Source organism: Triturus cristatus, chromosome 12 (genome assembly GCF_964204655.1).
Source record: "Triturus cristatus chromosome 12, aTriCri1.1, whole genome shotgun sequence".
Lineage (NCBI taxonomy): Eukaryota > Metazoa > Chordata > Amphibia > Caudata > Salamandridae > Triturus > Triturus cristatus.
The window spans coordinates 120,461,466-120,487,945 of NC_140595.1; the positions used below are offsets into that span (position 1 = coordinate 120,461,466).

At 48.7% G+C, this 26,480-nt stretch overlaps 1 protein-coding gene and 1 pseudogene across 1 annotated transcript; both read left to right on the top strand.

Moving 5' to 3' along the window:
- The window catches only part of LOC146772833 (cytochrome P450 2J2-like), a 69,664-nt pseudogene extending 51,043 nt beyond the window's left edge, over positions 1 to 18,621 (top strand).
- Positions 1 to 26,208, top strand: LOC146772834 (protein S100-A2-like). The gene is made up of 3 exons (XM_085637317.1): positions 1 to 152; positions 22,919 to 23,065; positions 26,025 to 26,208. Exons 2-3 carry the CDS (start codon positions 22,934 to 22,936, stop codon positions 26,163 to 26,165), a joined length of 273 nt encoding a protein of 90 aa, XP_085493443.1. The 5' UTR covers positions 1 to 152; positions 22,919 to 22,933; the 3' UTR covers positions 26,166 to 26,208.
- Positions 26,209 to 26,480: the final 272 nt, after the last annotated feature.

The window sequence follows — 26,480 nt, forward strand, 5'->3', positions numbered from 1 at the left end:
GTCCGAGCCTGTGTTTGAAGCCGGCCGTGCGCGGTCCTCACCTGGAGTAAAGGGGAGGGGCTGGGGGCTTTAAAGAGGCCAATGAGACTGGCCGTCTGCTACGCTTCTCCTTCCAGGCTCCTGCGCTCACCCCGTGTGAGCTGAGACTTGCGGTAAGAGCTGGGATTCGCGTTTGTGGCTTGTTCTGGGTGAAAACAGCGTGATACTCCGCGGGTGTGGTCTGTTCTGGGTAACAAGTAGTCTGTAGTGGGTGATAATCCTGGGGTGTGTGTTCTGTTCTGTGTGGCAATAAGAGGTCTGTGGCTCGTTCTGGGTGATAACGTGACTCGCCGTGGTATGCGGGGTTTGTGGTCAGTTCTGCGGGACTACGATCACATTAACTTTTCCGAACGCACCACCCATGAATTCTCATAGCTGCCGAGTGTCCCAGTCCCACGGGTGATGAGTTGCTCCGGTCCAGGCCTCGTCCCTTTGCCTTTTGGAGGTTGTGCCCTGGTTTTATAATGGGTGTCGGGGAGTAGGGTCTGCTATCCTATGGTCACCCCAAATTTTTGCTTTCTGCTTCACTGGTTTTTGACATATTGAGGCTGTGGGCCTGCTAATCAGACCCCCAGCCTGCTGTTCTCTCTAACTAAATTGACACTATGCACCCTAGGTGCATAACCAATTGGAATTGGATCACCCTGTGAGCCCCTGTACCAGTGTACACTAGGTACCCAGGGCATTGGTGTATCTAAGGCCTACCAGGGGCTGAAGCATGTATTATGCCACCCCAGGCCTGGCCTAACAAATTTGACACAACTGGCTGATCACTCAGCTGGGGTAAGTTGGTGTAACCACCTCTTACTTAGGTGTAGTATACCTATACCTAACATTAAATGGGACACATGGTAACCTATAAGTCACTCCTATGGCAGGCCTTAACAATCCTGAAGGCAGAGTGCTTGGTTCCATGTGAGATGGTGCTCTGGCATGAGCTGAGCCTGTCTGCAGTGGTCGGAACAACTTCCTTCTACTGTTTCCAGATATCGTCATACCATATACTCTTAAGTGCATTATGAACCTCGCGGTTAAATGCTAACTTTGGTTTGGCTTTATCAAAACATGTCGAGTAAGGTGTCATACGAATTGGAATACTAACCCCTCGCCAATTCTGGCGACGGGGTTAGCATTCCACCCTTCTAGAGGGACACGACATGTACAGTACCTGAAACCCGGGAAAAATCAGACATAGCCTCAGCTCCACAAAATGGATGCTGCCACCACAGACACAAGTCTGCCCTCCTGCTGCTGGGAGTCCTTCCAGCTTGGGAGACGTGGACAAAGGGTTTCCTGCCAGGGGAGGTGCGTGCACCACCCCAGACAGGATTTTGTGTATTGGTCAGGTAGGGCTTGAAAGAAACCAGACATGCCTGAGGCTCACAAGGAGCCTCGGTGCATATGCCAGTTCAAACCGGTCCTGGGGCACACCAGCCCCGGACCTGGGGCGAGCTGGACAAAGGATTGGGGGTGTAACCACCCCCCTTCCTGGTCCCACCCATAGGGAGGGACCTAGCAGGTAGTCCGGCCCCTAGAATCCGCTTAAAGGTAGGAGCTGTGTCCTAAGACTTCAGACATCCTGGAATCAACTTAACCACAAGAAGAAGACGGGAACTTCAACGCTCTGCTGCACAGAGGACTGAAGGAAATCTCCCCTATGGTCAGGGAGTGACCATCTTGCTAACGCAAGCACCAACCAGTTATTGAACATCTGCTTTGCCGCCGCCTCCTGCCGGAGCCCGAGCCCAGAGCCCGACAAGACCTGGACCTCCAGACCTCTCAACGCCCGATCCACAGTCCCTGCAAAGAAGGAACCCATGGAGGCACCGAGACACGTGGAGCCAGCCATCTTGGAAGACCGACGACAAGCTGCAAGCGCAACGACAGAGGCTCCCTCCAAGTTGTGCTTTGGGTCCTGAGAAGCCCAACCACCGAGCAGCATCTGCACCAAAGGTGAGCCCTCCAGCATCTCCACGATCTGCGTGGGGCCCCTCTGCACTTTGCATCTCGACACGCCTGCCCGGTCCCTGGCCCGTTGGCTAGTGGCCATTTTGGCAACCTATTTTGAAATCAACGACACTGGTCTGGTTGCTCCAGACTGGCCCTAGCTGCTCTCCAAAAGAGCAGCCCCTCCGACCTTGCTGGTCAGAACAATCAGCTTTCCTCTCTTTCCAGGACTCCTGCCTTTGCCAAGGCTTGTTTGCTCCTTTTGAGTCGCCGACATCGCCGATAGCAAGAGCTTGCGTGGGAGAGCTCGTGACTTGACTCCTGGACGTCGTCGACCTTCAGGGACCCCGTGGCTGCGGAGACAAGCTACATCTAACCACCTGTTTGCACCCGACATCGCCTGGTACCTACCTGGTGCCACGCCGGTCACTGGCTAGTGACTGTGAACACTGTCCCCTCTGCTTTCAGGTCTTCGACAACTCCGATCCACCCTTGGATCCAACGCCACTCTTCTGGACCGACCGCCTGCAGCATCTTTGTCATCAGGCTCCATTGAATCGATAGAAGAAACCCGACGCACTTCGAGACCTATGCACCCGCTTCCTGTGGGTGAGGTAAAGCTGGCACTCCGGTGCCCAAGTGTAGAGAAACATCTCTAGTGTCTGTGTTTTGAATCTTAAGATCGTAGTCCATCCAGAAGACCCTTTCTGCAGTAACTTTTAAACTTTTACGCACCCATTGAAAACCTATGGGAGCCCGCGTGTAACTTTCCTCACTGCACACGCGACCCGTGGACCACCTGGTCACTAACTGAAGTTAGCTCCTTGTAGGCCCAGCGATTCTAGAGGCCCTAGGCCTTTTCCCTTTCCTGTTCGTGGTACTTATACCACTATTTTAGTATATGGTTTGAGTGGCCACCAGGGCCCATCCATATAAAGTGCAACTTCTGTATATTATAACGTTGTCTTGTTTAACGATTTGTGCTCCTGTGCTCATAAAGAGTCTAGGGGATACTTTGAGAAATAAATACATATATATTTTCAATATATATCTGTGTGGTGTTCTTTCATTGGTATAAAGGGGGGTTACATTTGGTAAAACAGCCTGCTTAACACGCTTTAACGAGTTTAGCCTCAAAGACTGCTTAGCCTATGCTACCACTAGGGCAGCTAGTCCGAAAAGGTTGACTTACAACCACACCATAAGGGTTGCTTGGCATGGTACAAGGTGGTCACTTTAACTAGTGAACATCATATACCAGGCCAACTTCTCACATTGGTGAGCAGCGGTTGGATTTGAGCTTGCTGTGTTTTACCATTGTAATCTCTTGGTTACCAATTGAAAGATCACATAGGTACCTGTAGGTACATATAAAACAAGATAGATATACTTAAGTTCTACTGAACTTAGTTGTTGTAGAGCAAAGGGAGTAGCACACCCTGACTACAACTACTAGATAGGTTTAGTAGGTAAACCCAAGTGTAGGTAAATTGGAACACATCCACCCACACTTAAGAGCAATGGAGGGGGCAGAGGGGTCCAAGGTACCCATCTCTGTCGAGAGTGACCCCTAGAGGGCACCAACTCTCTTTGCTACCCTAAATCAAAATGAGCTCAGGCAGTTGGCAAATATCAGGGGCCTTAAACAGCCCAAGAACCCTACTTCTGCTGAACTCAGAGAGCTTTCTCCTATGCTGACGACACACAAATCATGGTGTCCCTAGCCCACCCTGTCAGTGTTTCGGCGTCCAGTTTTAGGTCCTGTATGCAGTTGGTCGCGGACTGGATGGTGTCAAACTCCTTAAAACTGAACGCCGACAAAACTGAGGTCCTTGTCTTTGGTAAAGACCAAGATATCTGGTCTAGTGATTGGTGGCCTACATCTTTAGGAACCTGCCCTTCCCCTGTTAAGTCTGCTAGGAACCTTGGAGTCATTTTTGATACTTCATTGACTATGAATCTCCAGGTCAGCAGGACGGTTTCTACATGTTGGGGTGTCATTATGACCCTAAGAAAAATTCTTCATTATCTCTCACCATTGGCACGCAAGCAAACTGTGACTGCTCTTGTTGGCTCGAGGTTGGATTATTGTAACGCACTCTATGCGGATACTAATAAACATCTCATCCAGCGCCTTCAGGTTGTGCAGAATGCTGCTGCTAAATTCGTTTTGGCTCTTCCGAAAGATTCCTCTGCAACTGCTGCTAGGAAGCACTTACATTGGCTCCCCATCCATTTCAGGATTACTTTTAAACTTCTCTGTCTTTCATACAGAGCTCTTTCCGCTGGCCCTTCTGATGCTCTGGGGTCCCTTCTGGTACGTTATATTCCTAGCAGATGTCTCCGCTCTTCAGAGGCTAATCAATTGGTAATCCCCCGAAGTAAGAAGGTGAGATGGGGTAGTAGAGCGTTTTCCATCGTTGCTCCACGACTTTGGAACTCTCTCCCTTTGCAGATTAAGTCCCAACCCTCTTTGGTCCTTTTTAGGAAAGCACTTAAAACCTGGTATTTTGTGAAGGCCTACCAGTAAGTTCCGAGTATTTTCTAAGTCAGTATTGTTTGGTTAGGCGCCTTGACGCCCATTGGGCTTAGTTGCGCTATACAAATTTGCTTCATTCATTCATTCATTTTACAGGCTGATGAAGATCAGAAAGCTCTCAAGAAAGCCTCCCAGTTAGGCCCCATAGGGACTGGAACAGGAGGCCCCCCTTCTGAAGATGCTACTGAGGTACCCCTTTCCAATAGTCACCCCTTAGATGAGAACCATACTACAGAGGATGAAAGTGATAAGGGTACTGATACAGAAGGTAGTGAGGATGAAGGGAGAACTAGCCCAGTGCCAAGTGTTATACGTGGCCCAGCTAACCTAAGGCTATTGGGGACTGACAATGGGATCATCCCATTGGATCTCCCCAGTGGACTTCACCAGGGGCTTGGGAGGCAAAGGAATCACTTAGGTGAATCTAATGCTTCTCATACCTCTAGAGGCTCTCAAGGTCACTCCAGGAGAAGGATGACCACCCCTCAAAGGAGGGAGCATGAGGCCAGAATGAAGGAAGCTCAGCTGAGAATCAGGAGACAGGAGCTAGAAGTAGCTCTGATGGAAGAGAAACTGAGTAAGGCTAGGCAACCTAGAGAGAGTGGGTCTATACCCACTGGTGGCAGCATTGTCCCTAAGGACAAAGATAGGGTCTTTGACAATAGGAACCTGTCCAAGGTTGTGCCCCCCTACAAAAGTGGGGATGACATCCACAAATGGATGACTGCTCTTGAGAGAGCCTGCAAAGTGCAGCAGGTTCCTGAAGACCAGTGGGCAGCAATCTTATGGCTCTCCTTTGAAGGAAGAGGCAGAGATAGACTCCTCACTGTTAGGGAGGAGGATGTCAGTAACTACAGAGCCCTGAAGAGTGTCCTAGTTGATGGGTTAGGCTTAACCACTGAACAGTACAGGTTAATGTTCAGAGACACCCAGAAGACACAGACTCAGGACTGGTCTGAATACATTGAATGTGCCACTAAGGCTTTGAAGGGTTGGTTGCTGGGAAGTAAGGTATCTGATTATACAGGATTGTACAATTTGATGATGAGAGAACAGATTTTAAATAACTGTCAGAACCAGCAACTGCATCAACACTTGGTTGACTCAGATCTGACCTCTCCCCAAGAATTGGGAAAGAAGGCAGACAAATGGGTCAGAACCAGGGTTAAGCAAAAGAACCAGAACCAGGGCCAAGGGGGTGATCAGAAGAAAACAGACCAAAAGGGTGGAGATCAGAAATCTAAAGACCAGAAGTCTTCAACAGGGCCCCAAAATAGTACTAACGAGGGTGGGTCCCAGCCTAAAGGGAAGAAGAAAGAAGGTCCAAAGAAACCCTGGTGCAAATCTTGCAAGAATACAACTCACTGGACTAGTGATTGTAAGAAGGGTGGAGCCCCCAACACTGTTGCCCCTAAGGCACCTGCTCCCAGTACTACTGTTAGCAGTGTTGGTCCCCAAACAAAGGGTGTAGTGGGAATCACTATGGGAACTGAAGGAGATTCTGACTTAGACAGAACCCTGACACAGGCAGTCTTGATCTGTGATGGGGACATGGATTTGTCCCTGACTGTGAGCCCCAGTAACCTGGGCAAGTACAGACAGACTCCTTTAATAAATGAAAAAGTGGCTCAAGCCTACAGGGACACATGTGCCAGTGTCACTATGGTGACAGCAGGCTTTGTGGACCCTGGACAGTACATACCAGGTGAGAACTACCTGGTGACCAATGCCAGCAATGCCACTACTTCACATAGGGTGGCAGTTGTTAACTTCTCATGGGGAGGGGTAACTGGTCTCAAAAGGGTTGTGGTTAGGGCAGACCTCCCAGTAGAATGTTTGTTGGGCAATGACCTAGAGAGTTCTCTATGGTCAGAAGTGGAGTACAGGACACATGCAGAGATGTTAGGTATATCACCACATGTCCTTGCTGTGACCAGGTCACAGGCCAAAAAGTGCCTTACTGAACCACAGGTCTTGGATCCTGGAACAATGGACCAAGCACCTACCAAGAAGAACAGGAGGGTTAAGGCTGTGCCTCCCCCTGCCTCCAAGTGATGATCAGCCTTCCCAGGAAGATGATCTAGAGGACCCTGAAGGAACTGTCCCTGAAGAGCTTGAACCTGATCAGGTTGAGTTTCTGGGGACAGGGGGACCTTCCAGGGCTGACTTGGGGCAGGCTCAGTTATCCTGTCCATCTCTTGAACCCCTCAGACAGCTGGCTGCTGCTGAGGCTGCTGGGAATGCTCAAGGTACCCATAAAGTGTATTGGGATGATGGGCTCCTTTATTCAGAGGCTAGAGACCCAAAACCTGGTGCAACCAGGAGGTTGGTTATACCTCTGCAATTTAGGGGCTTCCTTCTTACCTTGGCCCATGATATTCCTTTAGCAGGACACTTAGGCCAGAACAAGACTTGGGACAGGCTTGTCCCTCACTTTCACTGGCCTCACATGAATGAAGATACCAAGGAGTTTTGTCGCTCCTGTGTAACCTGCCAAGCCAGTGGCAAATCAGGTGGCACAACAAAGGCCCCCCTAATACCACTACCTGTGGTGGGGGTCCCCTTTGAAAGAGTGGGAATAGATATAGTGGGTCCCATGGATCCTCCCACTGCATCTGGGCACAGGTTTATACTGGTGGTAGTGGATCATGCCACCAGGTATCCAGAGGCAATTCCCCTTAGGACCACTACAGCTCCTGTTGTGGCCAGGGCCCTGCTAGGAGTATTCTCCAGAGTGGGGTTTCCTAAGGAGGTGGTTTCTGACAGAGGTACCAACTTTGTGTCAGGATACTTGACAGCTATGTGGAAGGAATGTGGTGCCAACTACAAGTTCACCACTCCTTATCACCCACAATGCAATGGGCTTGTTGAGAGATTCAACAAGACCCTAAAGGGTATGATCAAAGGATTACCTGAAAAGCTCAGGCGAAGATGGGACATCCTTCTACCCTGCCTTCTGTTTGCTTACAGAGAGGTCCCACACAAAGGAGTTGGCTACAGCCCCTTTGAATTGTTGTTTGGGCACCCTGTAAGAGGCCCACTGTGTTTAGTGAAGGAAGGATGGGAGTTACCTCTCAAAAAGCCTAAACAAAACATAGTGGACTATGTACTTGGTCTCCGCTCCAGGATGGCTGAGTATATCGAGAAGGCATCCAAAAACCTTGAGGCAAGCCAGGCCTTACAGAAAGCTTGGCATGACCAAAAGGCTGTCTTGGATGAGTTTCAGCCAGGACAGAAGGTATGGGTGTTGGAGCCAGTGGCCCCAGCAGCACTCCAAGACAAATGGTCTGGACCCCATACAATCCTGGAAAAGAAGGGAGAGGTCACCTACTTGGTGGACCTAGGAACTCCCAGGAGTCCCCACAGGGTACTCCATGTTAACAGGTTAAATGCATATGTTGACAGGGCAGACATGGGCTTGCTCATGGCTACAGATGAGGGACTGGAGGAAGAGAGTGACCCTCCCCCAGACCTGTTGTCTCAGAACCCTGAGGATGGTTCAGTTGAAGGAGTGACCCTTGGAAGCAACCTCACTGACCATCAGCAGATTGAATGTAGACAGGTTCTACAATCATTTCATCATATGTTCTCACTGATACCTAGTCAAACTGACTGGTGTACCCATGTGATGGACACTGGTGACAGTCTGCCTGTGAAGAACAAACTTTACAGACAACCTGACCACGTCAGGGACTGTATAAAGGCTGAGGTACACAAAATGCTGGAACTGGGTGTCATTGAACCCTCAGAGAGCCCCTGGGCTAGCCCAGTGGTTCTGGTCCCCAAACCTCACACCAAAGATGGCAAGAGAGAGATGAGGTTCTGTGTGGATTACAGAGGACTCAATGCTGTCACTAGGACAGATGCACATCCTATTCCAAGGGCAGATGAGCTCATAGACAAACTAGCTTCTGCTAAGTTTTGAGCACATTTGACTTGACAGCTGGCTATTGGCAAATCAATTAGCTGAGGAGTCTAAGGCCAAAACAGCATTCTCAACCCCAGGTGGGCATTATCAATTTTTGGTGATGCCCTTTGGTCTGAAGAATGCACCTGCCACCTTCCAAAGGTTGGTGAATCAAGTCCTTACTGGGTTGGATGACTTTTGTGCAGCATATCTTGATGACATTGCTGTCTTTAGCTCCACCTGGGAGGATCACCTGATCCACCTGAAGAAGGTACTTGAGGCTCTGCAAAAGGCAGGCCTCACTATCAAGGCTACTAAGTGCCAGATAGGGCAGAGTAAGGTTGTGTATTTGGGCCACCTTGTAGGTGGAGGCCAAGTTCAACCACTGCAGAGTAAGATACAATCCATCAAGGACTGGTCTCCTCCAACCACCCAGACTCAAGTTCGAGCTTTCTTGGGCTTGACTGGGTACTACAGGAAGTTTGTTAAGAACTATGGGTCCATTGGGACTCCTCTTAATGATCTGACATCCAAGAAGATGCCCAAAAAGGTTCAGTGGACAGTAAGCTGTCAAAAGGCATTTGAGGACCTGAAGAAGGCCATGTGCTCTGCACCTATCCTGAAAAGTCCTGACTACTCCAAAGAGTTTATTGTCCAAACAGATGCTTCTGAGTTGGGTGTGGGAGCTGTGCTGTCACAACTTAATGTAGATGGTCAAGACCAACCCATTGCTTTTATTAGCAGAAGGTTGACCCCCAGAGAGAAGAATTGGTCAGCTATTGAGAGGGAGGCCTTTGCTGTGGTGTGGGCCCTGAAGAAGCTGAGGCCATACTTGTTTGGCACTCACTTCAAGATTCAGACCGACCATAAGCCCCTCTTGTGGCTAAATCAGATGAAGGGTGAAAACCCCAAACTGCTTAGGTGGTCAATTTCCCTACAGGGGATGGACTTTACAGTGGAGCACCGGCCAGGTACAGAATTTGAATTTAAAAACATTTATTGAGCGCACTTATACCAAGCGGTTTCATGGCGCTTTAAGTGATGCAGTAGCAGTCGGCGATAGAAGGCTAGACATTGTAGGCTAGCTCAAATAGCAAGGTTTTAAGATCCTTCCGAAATAGAGTGTAGGAAGGAGAAGTACGGAGAGCGGCAGGAAGAGAATTCCAAAAGAGCGGGGCGAGAACAGCGAACTTCGCTCCGCCAGATTTCTGTTTCTTGAAACGAGGAATGGTCAGGAGAGCCATGTGGGCAGAGCGGAGTTCGCGACCTGGAAAATATGGTTTTATGGCAGAGCGTATAAACTCGGGGGCTGTTCCCGATCTAGCCTGGAAGGTGAGGCAGCCGAGTTTAAAAAGAGCACGCTCTCTCACCGGGAGCCAATGCAAAGCTTTAAGCAGGGGAGTGGCTCGGTGGTATTTGGGTAAGCCATGAATCAAACGAGCCGCTTGGTTCTGAATGAGCTGCAAACGATGGATCGCATAAGCAGGGGCTCCATTGTAGATGATATTGCCATAGTCAATTCGTGATAGTACCATGGCCAGCACAATGATTTTTAACGCAGAAAGGGAAAAAAACGGGAAACTTTCCTGATTAGTCTTAATGAGAAGAAACAAGCAGAGACCACTGAACCAACTTGTGAGTGGATAGAGAGTTGTGAATTTAGAAAAATCCCGAGAGTTTTGACCTTAGGGACCGTAAGAGGGGGAACACCTAGTGACAGGGGCCAGTGAGAAGGGGACCATGGGCTGCAACCACCTCCGGTCAGGACTAACTCAGTCTTGTCCGGATTGAGTTTGAGGTGGTTGCAGTTCATCCAGTCCTGGATAAATGTCATTACTGTCCGAACATTAGAGGCAGATGAAGAGGAATGCAGATGGTCTCTTCAGGTACTTCCACTTAGGACATGAAGACGAGACTGGTCAAGGCTAGTTTAATGTCCCTGCGTTTGGGGGGGGGGGGTTGTGTAGGAGAGTAGGGTCTGCTATCCTATGGTCACCCCAAATTTTTGCTTTTTGCTTCACTGGTTTTTGACATATTGAGGCTATGGGACTGCTAATCAGACCCCCAGCCTGCTGTTCTCTCTAACTAAATTGACACTATGCACCCTAGGTGCATAACCAATTGGAATTGGATCACCCTGTGAGCCCCTGTACCAGTGTACACTAGGTACCCAGGGCATTGGTGTATCTAAGGCCTACCAGGGGCTGAAGCGTGTATTATGCCAGGCCTGGCCTAACAAATTTGACACAGCTGGCTGATCACTCAGCTGGGGTAAGTTGGTGTAACCACCTCTTACTTAGGTGTAGTATACCTATACCTAACATTAAATGGGACACATGTTAATCTATAAGTCACACCTATGGCAGGCCTTAACAATCCTGAAGGCAGAGTGCTTGGTTCCATGTGAGATGGTGCTCTGGCATGAGCTGAGCCTGTCTGCAGTGGTCGGAACAACTTCCTTCTACCGTTTCCAGATATCGTCATACCATATACTCTTAAGTGCATTATGAACCTCGCGGTTAAATGCTAACTTTGGTTTGGCTTTATCAAAACATGTCGAGCAAGGTGTCATACGAATTGGAATACTAACCCCTCGCCAATTCTGGCGACGGGGTTAGCATTCCACCCTTCTAGAGGGACACGACATGTACAGTACCTGAAACCCGGGTAAAATGAGACATAGCCTCAGCTCCACAAAATGGATGCTGCCACCACAGACACAAGTCTGCCCTCCTGCTGCTGGGAGTCCTTCCAGCTTGGGAGACGTGGACAAAGGGTTTCCTGCCAGGGGAGGTGCGAGCACCACCCCAGACAGGATTTTGTGTATTGGTCAGGTAGGGCCTGAAAGAAACCAGACATGCCTGAGGCTCACAAGGAGCCTCGGTGCATATGCCAGTTCAAACCGGTCCTGGGGCACACCAGCCATGGACCTGGGGCGAGCTGGACAAAGGATTTGGGGTGTAACCACCCCCCTTCCTGGTCCCACCCTTAGGGAGGGACCTAGCAGGTAGTCCGGCCCCTAGAATCCGCTTAAAGGTAGGAGCTGTGTCCTAAGACTTCAGACATCCTGGAATCAACTTAACCACAAGAAGAAGACGGGAACTTCGACGCTCTGCTGCACAGAGGACTGAAGGAAATCTCCCCTATGGTCAGGGAGTGACCATCTTGCTAACGCAAGCACCAACCAGTTATTGAACGTCTGCTTTGCCGCCGCCGCCTCCTGCCGGAGCCCGAGCCCAGAGCCCAACAAGACCTGGACCTCCAGACCTCTCACCGCCCGATCCACAGTCCCTGCAAAGAAGGAACCCGTGGAGGCACCGAGACACGTGGAGCCAGCCATCTTGGAAGACCGACGACAAGCTGCAAGCGCAACGACAGAGGCTCCCTCCAAGTTGTGCTTTGGGTACTGAGAAGCCCAACCACCGAGCAGCATCTGCACCAAAGGTGAGCCCTCCAGCATCTCCACGATCTGCGTGGGGCCCCTCAGCACTTTGCATCTCGACGCGCCTGCCCGGTCCCTGGCCCGTTGGCTAGTGGCCATTTTGGCAACCTATTTTGAAATCAACAATGCTGGTCTGGTTGCTCCAGACTGGCCCTAGCTGCTCTCCAAAAGAGCAGCCCCTCCGACCTTGCTGGTCAGAACAATCAGCTTTCCTCTCTTTTCAGGACTCCTGCCTTTGCCAAGGCTTGTTTGCTCCTTTCGAGTCGCCGACCCCGCCGACAGCGAGAGCCTGCGTGGGACAGCTCGTAACTCGACTCCTGGACGTGGTCGACCTTCAGGGACCACGTGGCTGCGGAGACAAGCTACATCTAACCACCTGTTTGCACCCAACATCGCCTGGTACCTACCTGGTGCCACGCCGGTCACTGGCTAGTGACTGTGAACACTGTCCCCTCTGCTTTCAGGTCTTCGACCACTCCGATCTACCCTTGGATCCAACGCAACTCTTCTGGACCGACCGCCTGCAGCATCTTTGTCATCAGGCTCCATTGAATAGATAGAAGAAATCCGACGCACTTCGAGACCTATGCACCCGCTTCCTGTGGGTGAGGTAAAGCTGGCACTCCGGTGCCCAAGTGTAGAGAAACATCTCTAGTGTCTGTGTTTTGAATCTTAAGATCGTAGTCTATCCAGAAGACCCTTTCTGCAGTAACTTTTAAACTTTTACGCACCCATTGAAAACCTATGGGAGCCCGCGTGTAACTTTCCTCACTGCACACGCGACCCGTGGACCACCTGGTCACTAACTGAAGTTAGCTCCTTGTAGGCCCAGCGATTCTAGAGGCCCTAGGCCTTTTCCCTTTCCTGTTCGTGGTACTTATACCACTATTTTAGTATATGGTTTGAGTGGCCACCAGGGCCCATCCATATAAAGTGCAACTTCTGTATATTATAACATTGTCTTGTTTAACGATTTGTGCTCATAAAGAGTCTAGGGGATACTTTGAGAAATAAATACATATATATTTTTAATATATATATGTGTGGTGTCCTTTCATTGGTATAAAGGGGGGTTACATTTGGTAAAACAGCCTGCTTAACACGCTTTAACGAGTTTAGCCTCAAAGACTGCTTAGCCTACGCTACCACTAGGGCAGCTAGTCCGAAAAGGTTGACTTACAACCACACCATAAGGGTTGCTTGGCATGGTACAAGGTGGTCACTTTAACTAGTGAACATCATATACCAGGCCAACTTCTCACAATGGGGTGCACATGGCTGTCCTCCTCCAGAATGCAAAGGCGGGCCTGGGGTGGGAGACCCTGCCATACATTGAATAGTGGCAGCTGAGCCTTTGTGGGACTAGAGCGGTCTGAAGATGGGGAGGGAAAAGTTTGTATCAAATGACCCGTAATGAGAAGTCAAGTCTATAAGTAAAGACCCAGCACTTGATGGACGCCAGTGAGTGTGTGGCTGTTCTTGGCAAGTTACACCTTGTTTCCTGTGCATCAACCTGTTGTGCGGTTAGACGGCATTCTGGGGCTTGTAGTTTTAACTTAGTTTAAATAAGTATGGGCCGAATGAAGCACTTTAGAATTTTCCACGTCCAAGCTGTATCTTGCGCTGTCCAGCCACATACCTATTCCACATTTTGATACTTTGGGGTACATATTTTATGGGCTGTGACAAACCTTGCAAGCTTTATTATGCAAAGGAAGATGGGCCTGAAGGTGCGACTCGCGCATTGACCCAGAAAAATGTGAGCTCTTAAGATTGTTGGCTAAACTGGAATGCACTCTGATCTGCTTGACTGGACCCTACAAGTCCTGCTTCCTCTGTAATCTGGGGCTTGCGTTCATGCTTTTTCTAGTAAAAAAAATAAATTACAAGTCCCAGAATGCAAACGACCTGGGTTGGGGCATCTGACGATGCGTGCACCAGAAAGTGTGGTTGCTTTGAAATGACCATGACTGAGTGTAGCTAACTAAAGTTGACCACTCAGCAACTTTGATTGGACGCAATTTAAGGTCCCATCGATCAGGACTTTGATTAAGCTGATATATTCATCCGTCCAATGTTGCATATAATGCCATATTCCACAGGCGCATCCATGACATGCTGCTCCGGTCCAGTTTTTTTTCATTTTCATGTTGTAAGCTGGATTTAATGACTGAATCAACACGACTACAAGTCTCAGAATCCAAAGAAAAACCCTGGACTGTCACATGGGCAGCTATGAAGAAGAATTCGAGTGACTCGCTCCTGTGGTATTTGGCTAAAACGGAACCGCAAAACGTCTTCAAACCACAGGTCTTCTGGTGGGATCTGCGTCTTAGTAAACTAAGTAGAGCTGAGGATGAGTTCGCTTAATTCTTAAGAATAAGGCCTGGGGCAAAAATATAGTCTCCAAATTTGGCTGTCTAGTCTTCATTTCCGCCTCATGCCTCTTTTATCCACCATCATGCACTGCTAGCCTCTTTGGCTCTTGATCTCTTTAAACCCTTCTTCCTCACTTTTAGTTTTGTTTTTTTAACCTATATTTTTTTGGGGGGGTCGAGCAAGCATCTCGCTTGCAAGACACTATAGCATACAAAAAGTGCTTGGCGCCTGCCCAGTACCTCCCATTCGTTGGCTTAAGTGTCACTTCTTCTTTGCTGCCTCCTAATTAGACAGCCCAGGCAAGCATCACTTCCTGTATTTTTAATTTTTTTTTCTCTGGAGATTGATTGTGCTTAGTCTCGCTCTACTGCTCCTGCTGTGATTCAGGTCTTCTTCCCCCTCCAATAGTGCATGCTTGTTTACAGGGTATTCGCCTTTCATCATTCACCATTTTTCAGAGTTCACAACGTCCATCTCTCTGGCAGGGAGACAAAAGCAAGTCGCTTCTGTGAGCACTTTTGTGCACCTTTTTAGGTCTCGACTAGCATTGCTGCACATATGTTAGGTCTCGGCTAGCGTTGCTGCGCATGCGCAGCTCGCGCGGCGAGATTTAATGAAACTGAGTACTTTTAGAAAAGGGCTTTAAGCCTCGCCCTTCTTTTCCATTGGCTGGTGTCACCGTTTATGCCAAACGGTGGCCATCCATTGCAAAAGAGCTTTGTATTTTGCCTCCCTTTGGCTTTTTGTGACGGCCCACTTGGATGGGCTCACCTGCTTTCCATGCGTCGTAAACGTTTTATCTTAGTGGGCGTGTGCACGCGCCAGTCCAGCTCTGTGAATGGGCATGTATTAGAAATCACGCTGCCTTCACACCGCATTCCCAGGCTTGTTATTGCTTCCTTCATTGACTCTGAACGGCAAGGGCTCATGTTGCAGGCACAAGTCTGACATTACGACACAAATTGCTCTGTTACCTAGACTCTGCTCGTTAACGTGGGTGCTCAGTAAGAGCCAGCGCGACAACTCTTCCACCCTGGCCATTACCGACAGCTGACAGGCCAAGGAATCCTTACCGAGAGTGGGAATCATGGCTGTGCCGAGACCAGTCTGTCTGAGCTGGTGCCTCACACACACCCAGCTCTGCCTGGGGGCTAAAATTATTGCCATTAGCCTGCCCAGCAGTGTTTTTTTCAGTCAGAAATGAGTGCTCTCGGCAGGGCTGGACTGGGAACCAGAACTGGCCCTGGCAAGGTGCTCGGCCGGCCCACACCCCCTGGGGGTTGGGGGTACCGCCGAGCTCTTTGCCAGGGCCGGTTTTCAGCCGATTTTGTTACAGGGCTGATTTATTTTGAACGGCCCAGTAACAAACTGCCCCCCAGGGGCCCGAAACCACCCCCCCACCCATGCAGCCCACCAGGGATTGCCCGGTGCCCGCTACAGCCAGTCCGGCCCAGGCCCTCAGGGAGGCGCACCGCGGGGAGCGCAGGCAGGACGGGCATTAATCACACAGCCTGACTTCAGATCTTCCGGTGATTGGTAATTCCCGAGCATGGCACGCTCATTGGATTTTTGTCCTTCACTTGCCTTGGCCCCCCCCACAGGTTGTCTTACTGGGGCCTCACTTGTGAAGTCTTCAGCATGGGGGCCTCAAGATGGAGAGTGTGGCGGCAGAGGGGGCCCCCACCCTCTAATCTCTGCCCTTTCTCCAGCCGGGTCAGGCCTTGTTGCTATGGTGCCTCTGAGGCCCTCCACTGCGCTCTCGGCACCTCTGGCAGCAGACTCGGGGAGGGCTGCACCTGGCTTATTCCCCCCCCCCTTTACCCCTCCTCCGGCACCACCATGCTGCTGAGCCCACTCCCACCAACGCACATGTTCAGCAGATTCGTCCTGGTCTCTGGGCCCTATGTGAATGTTCACCCTGCCCTCGTCTGTGTGCGCTTCCGTGGGGGGGCGGGGGTCTGTGCGGGGGTGTGTGCCCGCGCGTTTGTGTGGGTGCACATGTGTGTGCTTTGAAGGCCCTAATCACATGTGGGTATATGTGAATGGGTGTGTGCATGAAGAAGTGCATGTTTCCTTCATCATGTCAATGATTGCTTCTGTGTGTGCTTGCACGAGTGTGCACGTGCTTGCTTGCACAAGTATGTGTTTTCTTGCACAAGTGTCTACCTGTCTGTGCATAGATATAAGTGTTTGTTTCCTTCTGCATGTCAGTGTTGGCTTGTTTACTTGCACGAGTATGTGTTCAAAGACACCGAACAATGTGCTTCCATCACAAGTGCAGATTAGCACACCACGTTACCCCCATTCCTGGGAGCAGACCTCTTCCCAGAGGTCCCCGCGGTGTAGTATTTATATCGCCCGCAGCCATGTGTTGGTAAACTCCTCGATCTGATGAGACCTTGATGCTCACTGATCACCTCCCACAGCAGATATCGTAGCAGACCCACATCACGGAGACGCACCACCAGCTCTCGCCGCACTCCTCTGTCCATGTGTCTCTGTGCATTGAAAATGCAATGGGTTTCGCCTTTCATTAAGTTAAAGCCATTTGCTTTGCTCTTAGAGGAAGAGATGCCAAGATCCTTGATAATACAATAACAGCTGCCTACAGAATCATCTTCAGCCTGCCCAAGCAAACTTCACCAGCTCAAATCAGGCTTGAATTTGGCATTGATCAACAGATCCTGGCAAGGCAGGGAGCCTACATGATAGCCTGGGACAAAGTGAGGAAATCGAAACAAGGAACATTAAATGAACATCTGTGGATGGAGCTAGCCCAACACCCGTCCTCAGCAGCAGCCAAGTTCCTACAGGACAGCCTGAAGAACACGGGATTAGAGCAGCTCTGGGATACCCCAGAAAACCACACAACATTCAAAAAATTGATCAAAAAATCGATCAAACAACTATCATGGGTTCAAGACAAGGCAGCCCTTTCTAAAAGAACGCATGGCTGGATGATCTTAAACTCGTATTCAACTAAGGCACCACAGAGCTATTTTGGTGAGGGATATTCTAAATCCGCCAAAATGTGCTTCTTAAAGCACAGGCTGGGCCTGCTCCCCTGCATTCAAAATTTTCCAATCTGGATTAAAATAAAATAAAAACTGATCCTCTTTGTCGGCTATGTGGTTTGGGGCAAGAGGATATGCTGCACTTGATCTGCTCTTGTGAGAAACTACGCGATGAACGAAAACACTTGTTGAAACACCACTTTAATCAGCAAGGGATCCGTACACGAAGAAAGGCAGTTCTCGCTTGCTTTTCTTCCCACGATCCTCGCATGAATTGCAGCTTTGTAAAATTTATGAAGGCAGTGGAAAAAAAGATGCCAAAAATTAATCTATAACGGTCCCTGCATCATCGACTTAACATTGCTTGTCGATTGACATTACTGATCATACAAACTCATGAGGAAACCGAGAAAGAAGATATAACCCTATTAACACGAAGTGCTAAATTTAAAAAAAAAAAAAAAACTTTATACTCAAGAAGCTGTTGTGTGTACAGTCTATCTAAGGAAATGCGATTGTTTTTATTCTGATTTTACTTAGAATTGTATTTTTACCGTACCTGTTCTTAATTTATTTTTTATAGCAATGGTTTTAAGTAACTATGCTAATAAAATTACTACTACTACTTACTTGCTATACAATACCATAAGCAAATGGCTTTAACTTAATCAAAGGCGAGACCTATTACATTTTCAATGCTTGTTCAAATGTGCTGTGCTTTTGAACCATAATTTTCCTCCATGATGCTGCTGGTTTCTCCCCCCCCCCCCCCCCCCCTTTGATTCTTTGGAACCTGCTAGTATTTCTGATCCCACTCTAGGCTGATGATTCCTCCCATCTGAAGTTGAACAACCTCTCCCGTGTGTAGATGGGAGAGCTCTTCTGTCACGAGGAACAATCTCTGCTCTTTGTATAAATGAGAGTCATCCATCTGTTTGTGTTTTCCATGATACTGCAGACTTCATGTCTACTCAAATTAATGTGGCTTGTGAGTGGGCACCTGAGGTCCCTGTCTCTCTCTGCTTGTGGAGAACTCTGTGCAGGGCAGTCTATCATATCATATCTCATCAGGGCTGTCAGTTTAAAGCACCATGTGCAGCTCGCAGTCCACCTTACTGTGCGCTTCAGTCCCCTCTTATCCTCCCCCCCCCCTTGCTCTCACCAATGTGTTTCTTTACCCTCCACCGTTTTCCATATTGACTCTCTGACTCGTCCAGGAGCTTCTCCCCAGCCTACATTTTACTTCCATGACCCCCTTTCCTGTTAGAATGTTGTACATCTGTTTCTTTGTAATCTAGCTGTCCATCTCCAGGGAGCTGCAGCTAATCTCGCAGGTTTTCTTAAATCATCATAGCGCAGTGGAGCGACGCTACAGTCCTAGTTCTGAAGAGCTGCAGGGCTGCACTGGTCCGAGTCTTACTTCCACCACCCACCTAAGGTCTCGAAGGAAAGTGCCATTGACAACACACCCCACCCACACAAGAGTACGCATGAATAAATACACAACACAACTTTCGTTTGGGGAAAAATATTGCTGCAGGTTTATGCCATACAAAAGTATGAAATCTAGTGGGTTATTTTACGAGCGGTCCAAGGGCAGGCAGCTGTAACCAACCTATGCTGCTCTGCCTGCTTGATGAGCCAAGCACTGTGTAGAACACCATCAGTGCTACACCGTATGGGGTGATCCTCTTTCCAGATAACGTGACACATTGGTCTCTTATTACTCAAGCCCCTTTCAGGGCGGAGCTTAGCAAGGCAAGCCCCTGGTTGTTCAGGCCCACAACCTCCCAAAGGACTAACGGGGCGCAAACGTAATTCTTCCAGGACCCTACCATGAGGCTCCTGGGATTTGGCTCTGGCGCCCCTATTGTACTCTTGCCAGAGGCGCAACTAGAGCCAAATTTCGGGGGGGGGGGGCTAAGAAAAAATTTCGGGGGGGGGCTGAATCTTTTAAGCCATAGGCAGAGTGGAGCTGCAGGGGCTCTTAGAAGGGGTGAAACAACAGCAAGGCCTCATTAACATGCAAGCCTTCCAGATCACCCTGTAACTCCGCCGCAGCTCTGGAGGCAGCCCCCGTTGCCTAAAGAGCCCCACCACCAATACAGCTCCTTTCTCACCTGCAACTTGCCATTTCAAGGCTTCCTGCAAATCCCTGGGCAACAGTACTATCCTCACAGGTGACAAGTGGACCCCATCTTTGTCACAGTAGCCTTTAATATTGGCCTGAATCTGCTCGTGTCTGATGAATCCCAGACCATTGCGCCTTAAACAGTTCACTCTTTTTCGGGAATAGTCAACGGCCTCCTCTGACTTAGCCCCATGCCACACTCTGCGGGGGATAATCTCAGACCACCAGAGCTTTTTACCCAAAAGTGCAAAGTGTCATTGGTTGTCTTGTCTCAGTTCTATCTAGCACATACTAGAGCTGATGGTATCGGAGCGCCTTACCTGCGCACCCGTTACAATATACAAGGACTTGCGCCACCTTACCAGCGCAGAGATTTACATGGCAGTGGCTCCGCTAATTATTTTGGCCAGAACCACAGGATTTCGCGCCGGCACGTGGACCTTGTCCCTCAGCTCCCAAGTCTTTTGCTGTTACACCAAGCACTGCCTCGAAGACTAAGTTACATCTGCTTTCCCAAGATCACACAATTCTCTTCTCTTAAGCGGAAAATCTGGGAATGGAACTCCCGATTCTACATTCAATACTGTCTCCACCCCATTGCCCCCCCTATTTGGCCATGGTAAACCCATCAATGCATCTACATCCCTGGTCTTGCCCTTTTGAAAGGCGTTTTCAGTTTTTGTTTGGTGCACACCAGACAAAATATTTCCCCACGGAGCGAATCAGGCGAGCCACGTGCTCCTCGCCTGCCTGAGTCCCATGAAAACTGCGTAAAAGGACCCCCCTGCGGATACTTTCCTGCGGCCAGGGAGCTCTCTCCCTTGAAATGTACATGGAAGCACTTTTGTTTTTCACCCCGGAGAGGTGCTGCGAACTCCTGGGGTATGTTTAAAGCACCTACATGCAGGTGTCAGAATTGTGCGAACCTGTGCAAGGGTAAAGGTGGCAGAGTGTGGCCAGTGAGGGCCGCTTGGCAGAATCGCTGCAGTGCAGGCTGCCTCCCGCGACTCAAGACTCCCCAGCAAAATTTCTAATAGGGCAGTTGCCGTTTGCCATGGGAGGGACCAGGCACAACGAGGGGGGAGGGGGGCTCACCTAGCCCCTCTTTGCCCACACCGCCCAGGCCTGCAAGGGAGCCCCGGTGAGTACCCTAGACGGGCCCAGGCAGCGACATGCGCGGCACCGGGCCTGAGCCTGTATCCCAGGTTCTATGCTGTGAGTGCGAATACCCCACACGGCAGACCACCACCTACAACTGCTGCCATCTCTTCTAAGTGCCTACTGGGGGAGAAGGGGGGGGGGGGTTGTTTGCACTTGCTGCGTGCAGCTCGTGTGGTACCCGTCGATCCCGAGTATCACAAAGAGGGTCCAAAATGGTGTCAATTGCAGCGACTGCATGTCCTGGAGAACGCGAGGGCTGACTAGACCGTGCTGCCATTATGGCAGTCACACCAGTCCCCGGCCACTAGTAGGGGGGTGGGGGGAGGGAGGCCGCGTCAGCAGATGACGCGGTGCTCCCTCCCCCGCAACGACCAATGGGTGAGGCGGCCTCTGTGAGCCGGAAGCACTTGGGTGCTTCCGGCTCAAACGTCCAACTTGCGACCAGGCAGACTGCTCTCATCCAGTCAGCCTGGGTGCCCTCTTTAAAAGGGGGTTGTGGGGAGCAGAACATTCTGTTGTTGCTCCCCACAGGCAACGTCCACCGGGCCAGCTGCGGGCCCGTAATCTTCTTTCTTTTCCCACCCACCATCCCCTAAGGCAAGTATTGTTGGAAGGCTTGTTTTCGGTTGTGTGTTATGGATTATTATTTTTTGTCCCCTTTTCCCAATTTATTTGCAGGGAACAAAGCGATTGTATGTAATTGATTCTGTAGTAACGTATAAATAAAAGCACAAGTTTGAATTCCTCTTTCAGTCAGATATTGTTGTATTTAGGGTGTCTCTGGTCAGGCGGTAAGGTCATGATTGGTAAGCATAGTCTTCGGTCCTTAGCGGTCAGCACCATGTAACTCCAGGGGGTAGTGACAGCTGGTAAGTAGGCTGTCGGGGTGCGGGGGCCGGGGGAGTCATCCTTCCCAGTGGGCATCAAGGCACCATTCTGCAGAAGTCTTCAGCCCCCTGTAATGGAGTGTAAGGCACAGGGCGTAGGGGGGGGGGCCCCGGGGGAAAGTATCCATCCGATAAGCTGTACCCCCTGCGCAACCTTATTAGTACACTGGGATCGGGGGAGCTGCCAGTCATTGACTTTGCCGTAGGCTCTAGATGGGACACGCAGAAAGTAAATACATGCATTGATAGATTTACGGTAGGAGTGTCTTGTGTATTAGACTGTGTTAAGGTTAGCCGTGGAATATCTGACCATCAAATGTATCTGTACTTTCTGCGCAAAGTTTCTGTATATAATGTTTTTAAAATTGTTTGTTAATTTTAATAAATACAGCCGGGGTTACTCCCCTAATCCAAAAAATTATAACTTTTGGTGTGGTCTCCAATACTGTTACGCTGGGGGGAGGGGGGGGGAGGGGAGGTAAGTGCCAACCATAACCCCAGGGTCTGTAGTTGGAGTAGGGGACATGGTTAAGTACCAGACCATATGCTCAAAGGGATGCTAGGATGGCTGGGGAGGCATGAATACCCACCCCACCTCCTCGGCGCACTAGAAATGATGTGCCTAAGGCAAGGGGATTCCTCCCTGAGTCCCGGCATTAGAGGTGGTGGGTTAGTGCCCAAATGGCACTAAAGGGCTGCCCTTTTAAGGTGGCCCCCTGCGTGGGTCGCGGGCAGCCGCAAAGTCTTAGATTTACACATTTCTTCAAATAGATCTGCAGTGTGCTTAAAACCATTGGCGAGACCCATTTGCTTTGCCAATGCTTTTTTATCTCTTACTCTGGGTCATAGTCGGATAATAAACACAAGTCCTAGTCGCCAAAATAAAGCACTGGTGGGAAGGGTCGGACTGAGAACCTAAAGCAGCTCTTGCCAATGTTGTCACACCAACCGAAACCAGTGGCGTAACATAAGCCCCCACGGTGTGTGTGTGTGGGGGGGGGGTCGCAAGCTTCACAGGTCCCGCCCTCAGCACAAGTTGTTAGCCAGGTAGGGGGCACATCCGTGCTCTTTGCTGGGAGGGGGGGGGGGCTCGTTTCATTACATGCTGGCTCAAACAATGCATAGCGAGAGCCTGACCACTACAAGGTGAGATTTGGGGGGTGGGGGTGTCCCCCAAGACAATGTGTGGAAAAATGGTGCATTCTACAACACTTTTCATAATATATTCTCTTGCATTAGCTTTTAAAGCACAATACATGATCTTCCACTGCACCAGGATACCCAGTCGTACCCAGACACTCTTATGATGAACACAAAAAATAAAATTTCTTCCATGAAACATGAATTTAAATAAAACATAAGTGCACGCACAGACTGTTCAGCACAGCCAAGAAGCAAGAGAATGCGGCTTTGTCATTTTAAAGCTGGGATATTTTGGACCCAGACTGAGGGCTTGTGTACTTGCTTTACAGATTGCAACAGTCCAGATGCATCTGGAACAGCAGTGTGAGGCTATGATCCTGACATTCAAGAAATGCTCTGGAGCTGATGGTAAGGATGGAGAGCTGAACCAGGAGGATCTGTCCAAGCTTCTGAAGGAGGAGTTCCCAAGTCTATCTGTGAGTACAACCTATGTTTATCTTTAAATATACACCTATTGAATGTTTGCCAGTGGTTTCAAAGAGCGTGATTTAAAGGTCTTGCTGGGAATATTTCTCATAATTCAGTGCCGAATTAATTTGCAGGATATTTTAACTTTCCAAAACAAAAGTTAAATGCAGGTATTGTCATGCTTGCACAATATTAGTGCTGTTATTAGAACATGTATTACCATACTGGACAAGCCCCCCTGCAGGCCCACCCTGATGCAAACCTTTACCAATGAATCCTCCCCGTGTGTGAAACTAGGTAAACCAACGATCCGGTCTGTAAAAATGTACTGTCCCTCATCGCACTTTATTTTCTTTTAATTTCCTAATCCTATATCGTTGTACTACGAAAATGCATTTTAAATTGCTTGTTTAATTTCCTTATAATGCTCTTTGCATTTTAAAATCTGATTTAATAATTTTTTGTAAATATTTTCCCCAAACAAAACCCATATTTCCCAAAACATTGACCTGCCTGCGGTATCGGTCAAACATGAATTAAAAAAACTGATCAGGCTTTAAATCTATCTGAAGCGACATACAATCAATTCTAATGTAAAAAATGTATACAGTGTAACATGTAATATTTCCCAATATAGCAAGGGGGGGGGGGGTGGTGAAGGGGGGGCATTCAGGTTACATTGTTAAAACTCTACCTTCAGCCTTGTGTTTTGTAAATGTCACCAGAACTGCTTGATGGCAATATAGGCCCATATTGCACAGTTAATCGGTATGTATTCTCTCCCCTATTTATTATAGGGCTTATTAGCCAAATGTATACCTCGACCTTCACAATGCTGCTTGCAACTTGCAGCTCAGCAGGTGCTTTCTGAGTTCCCCTTCATGTCTCTGGTTGGGTGCTGGCTTGCCAGTTCGGTTATCTTTTATTGGTACCTTCTACTCTATTGAGATTGGATTGTCTATGTAGACTTGAAGCTTTAAAGGCTGGATTTAGAACAAAGTACAGGATAATCCTTATAGAGACACTAGTACTGAAGTCCTCTTCCACCACTGACTTTTAACATTTGGCAATATTCCAAGCTTTTTGTTTGTATGAATAGCCTCTCTCAATCTCTTGATGCTTTGCTCCAGTACGTTTGCATCATAGCTGTGCAGAATGATTGTCTCCTCCAGATGTGAAATGTATTGTTTAGCTCCTACAGAAGGCATGCACAGCTGCCTAAATGTCACTGTTCAAGATTACCTAAGTAGGACTGTTTGGAAAGCACTCGTGCTCTCCACCTTTATAGTAAGCCTGAAGCTTGGGGTGAGAAGTTTAGAATACAATTCCAGAGTGCTAGCACTTGAGCCTTGAAGGCAGTGCACTTCTGCCATGCTATTTGGACGCCTTCCTGTCTACCACACTTGTTTCAGACAAGCAATGCTTTGGTATAATTTGAATGTCTAGAGTTGTGTGTACTTTAACCACGTTTTAGGATTAACAATGTATTTGCCACGGAGAGCTTGTAATCCAGAAAATACTAGCTTCTGGGAGGAAGCCAGGAAGGGTGAGTACATTTATTACATTTAATATTCTACAGATACTGTGAGCTTGGTTCACCCAAATGACACCTTCCCAGTAGCCTGGCTGGAAACAATGGGTAGGATTGGGTCATCTACCCGCATGGATGAAAGCACTTTTGTATCCCAAATTAAGGCGAAAATGAGTTAGTTTGAGCTTTCTGAAAGAACCTACTTTCTATAAATGCTGATGGGTAAAGATGGCCAACGCTCCAACTACCATGATTGAGGTATAGGAACTGGCCCAGTATGTGACCAACTTACCTGCAGTCTAGTCAAATGACTAATGGCTGAGCAAATGTTTAGCCCTTTATAGTTATTGCTAGTAGACTGTTCTATCTGAAGTGCCTCCTTTATTACCCTGCCCTCCAAACCTCCATTTTATTTTTCTTCTCCTAGTTCAGGTCTGGAGGAGGGCAGTGGTTGTCAGGTTGTTCTGAAGAAATAGAAGGCAGGATGAGCATGAACCAACTACCCTATTAGTTTCAAAGTTTGCAATCCAATTCCCCCCCCCCCCCCCCCCAAGGTTCCTTTATTTAGCTCTTGGATTACATGCAATCTCCACAACACTAAATGTCCCTAGGTATATTTAGCTTCCCTCTATGAAAGGAGGGATAACATTCTAAACACAAATGTGACTTTTGGTTCAATCCACAAGTTTACAAATTGAGGGCAGAAGGACAGACTATGTTGGCTCTAGTGGTTCCAGGTAGGTGTACCTGGATGGCTTGTAACACTCCTCCAGTGCTTGAGGCTGAGGGCCGTTGCTGGTTGAAGGCCGTGGGACACCATGGATGCTGTAAGGTGTTGCAGAACAAGCAAACGCTCTAGGCAATTTCTGTGCCACAGATTTTTCTGAGCTGCATGTTTTCTCTGCAGCTTTTTCTCTCTAGAGAATGACCCTGTAAATGAAGTCCGTCTCTGCCCCGGACTTTCATCTGAGATGGTTCTTCCTTAAGGCAGCAGATGCAGCAACCCCAAGGGTGGAGCTTTATACTTGACTGCGTTCTAGGAGATCAGAAGCTGGACTGTGCTGGGAAGGTTTGTTTGTTAATAACCCATAGAACTTCCACTTGAAGGGTGTGTGTGCGCGCCCCACTTACCAGAGTCTGACATGGTATAGGGTTTGAGCAACCAGTACTAATAGACCTCTCCCTTGTTGGCTAGCCCATCTGGTCAAAAGTAAGATCTGCGAAACATTGGTTTCTGGAGAATGGTCTTATGAAATGAGTTTGTTGTACTGAGCCTGACAAATCAGTGTATAGAATAATGCAAACATTGAGGGATGGTGGAGGTTTTGGGAGGGAAGTGTCTCCACTTCCTTCCCAGCGAGAAAGTAGAATGTTCTGAATATAGTGCATTTCATTTTACCAAACCTTCTCCTGTGTGTTCCCTCTTCATTCTACAGGACTCTGGGAAGGATGAGGACATGATGGCAAAAGAGGTGATGAAAGAGATGGACTTGGATGGCGACCAGAAGGTTTCCTTCAGAGAGTTTACTGTATTTTTAGCAACTTTGAGTATTCTAATGGAGGAATGTGAATCGTGATCTAAGCCCATTTTTCTCTGTTGATTAAAAAATAAGTATGCCATTTTGTTAGTTTATTCCTCTTTTCAGTAAGATGTCGGTCTTGACATGTGAGTTTTTCACATGGTTGATAGTTAAGGGGTGATATCCTGAAGTGTTTCCTGCTTTCCTGGTCTGCATGAGTGTGGGGAAATGGAGCAATGCAAGGCTACAAATGTGGGGTCCATGAATTTCCTATGTACTTTCCACTTTCTAATTGTTTGCAAAAGAGTGCCAAGTTAGAAGTGCATACATTTTGTCTTGGAATAAAGTAATTATCATAAATGTGTGCAGCAC

Coding starts and splice junctions, on each gene's coding strand:
- LOC146772834 (XM_085637317.1), top strand. CDS start 22,934: ATGCATCTGGAACAGCAGTGTGAGGCTATGATCCTGACATTCAAGAAA. Junction 23,066..26,024: donor AGGAGTTCCCAAGTCTATCT/GTGAGTACAACC, acceptor TTCATTCTACAG/GACTCTGGGAAGGATGAGGA.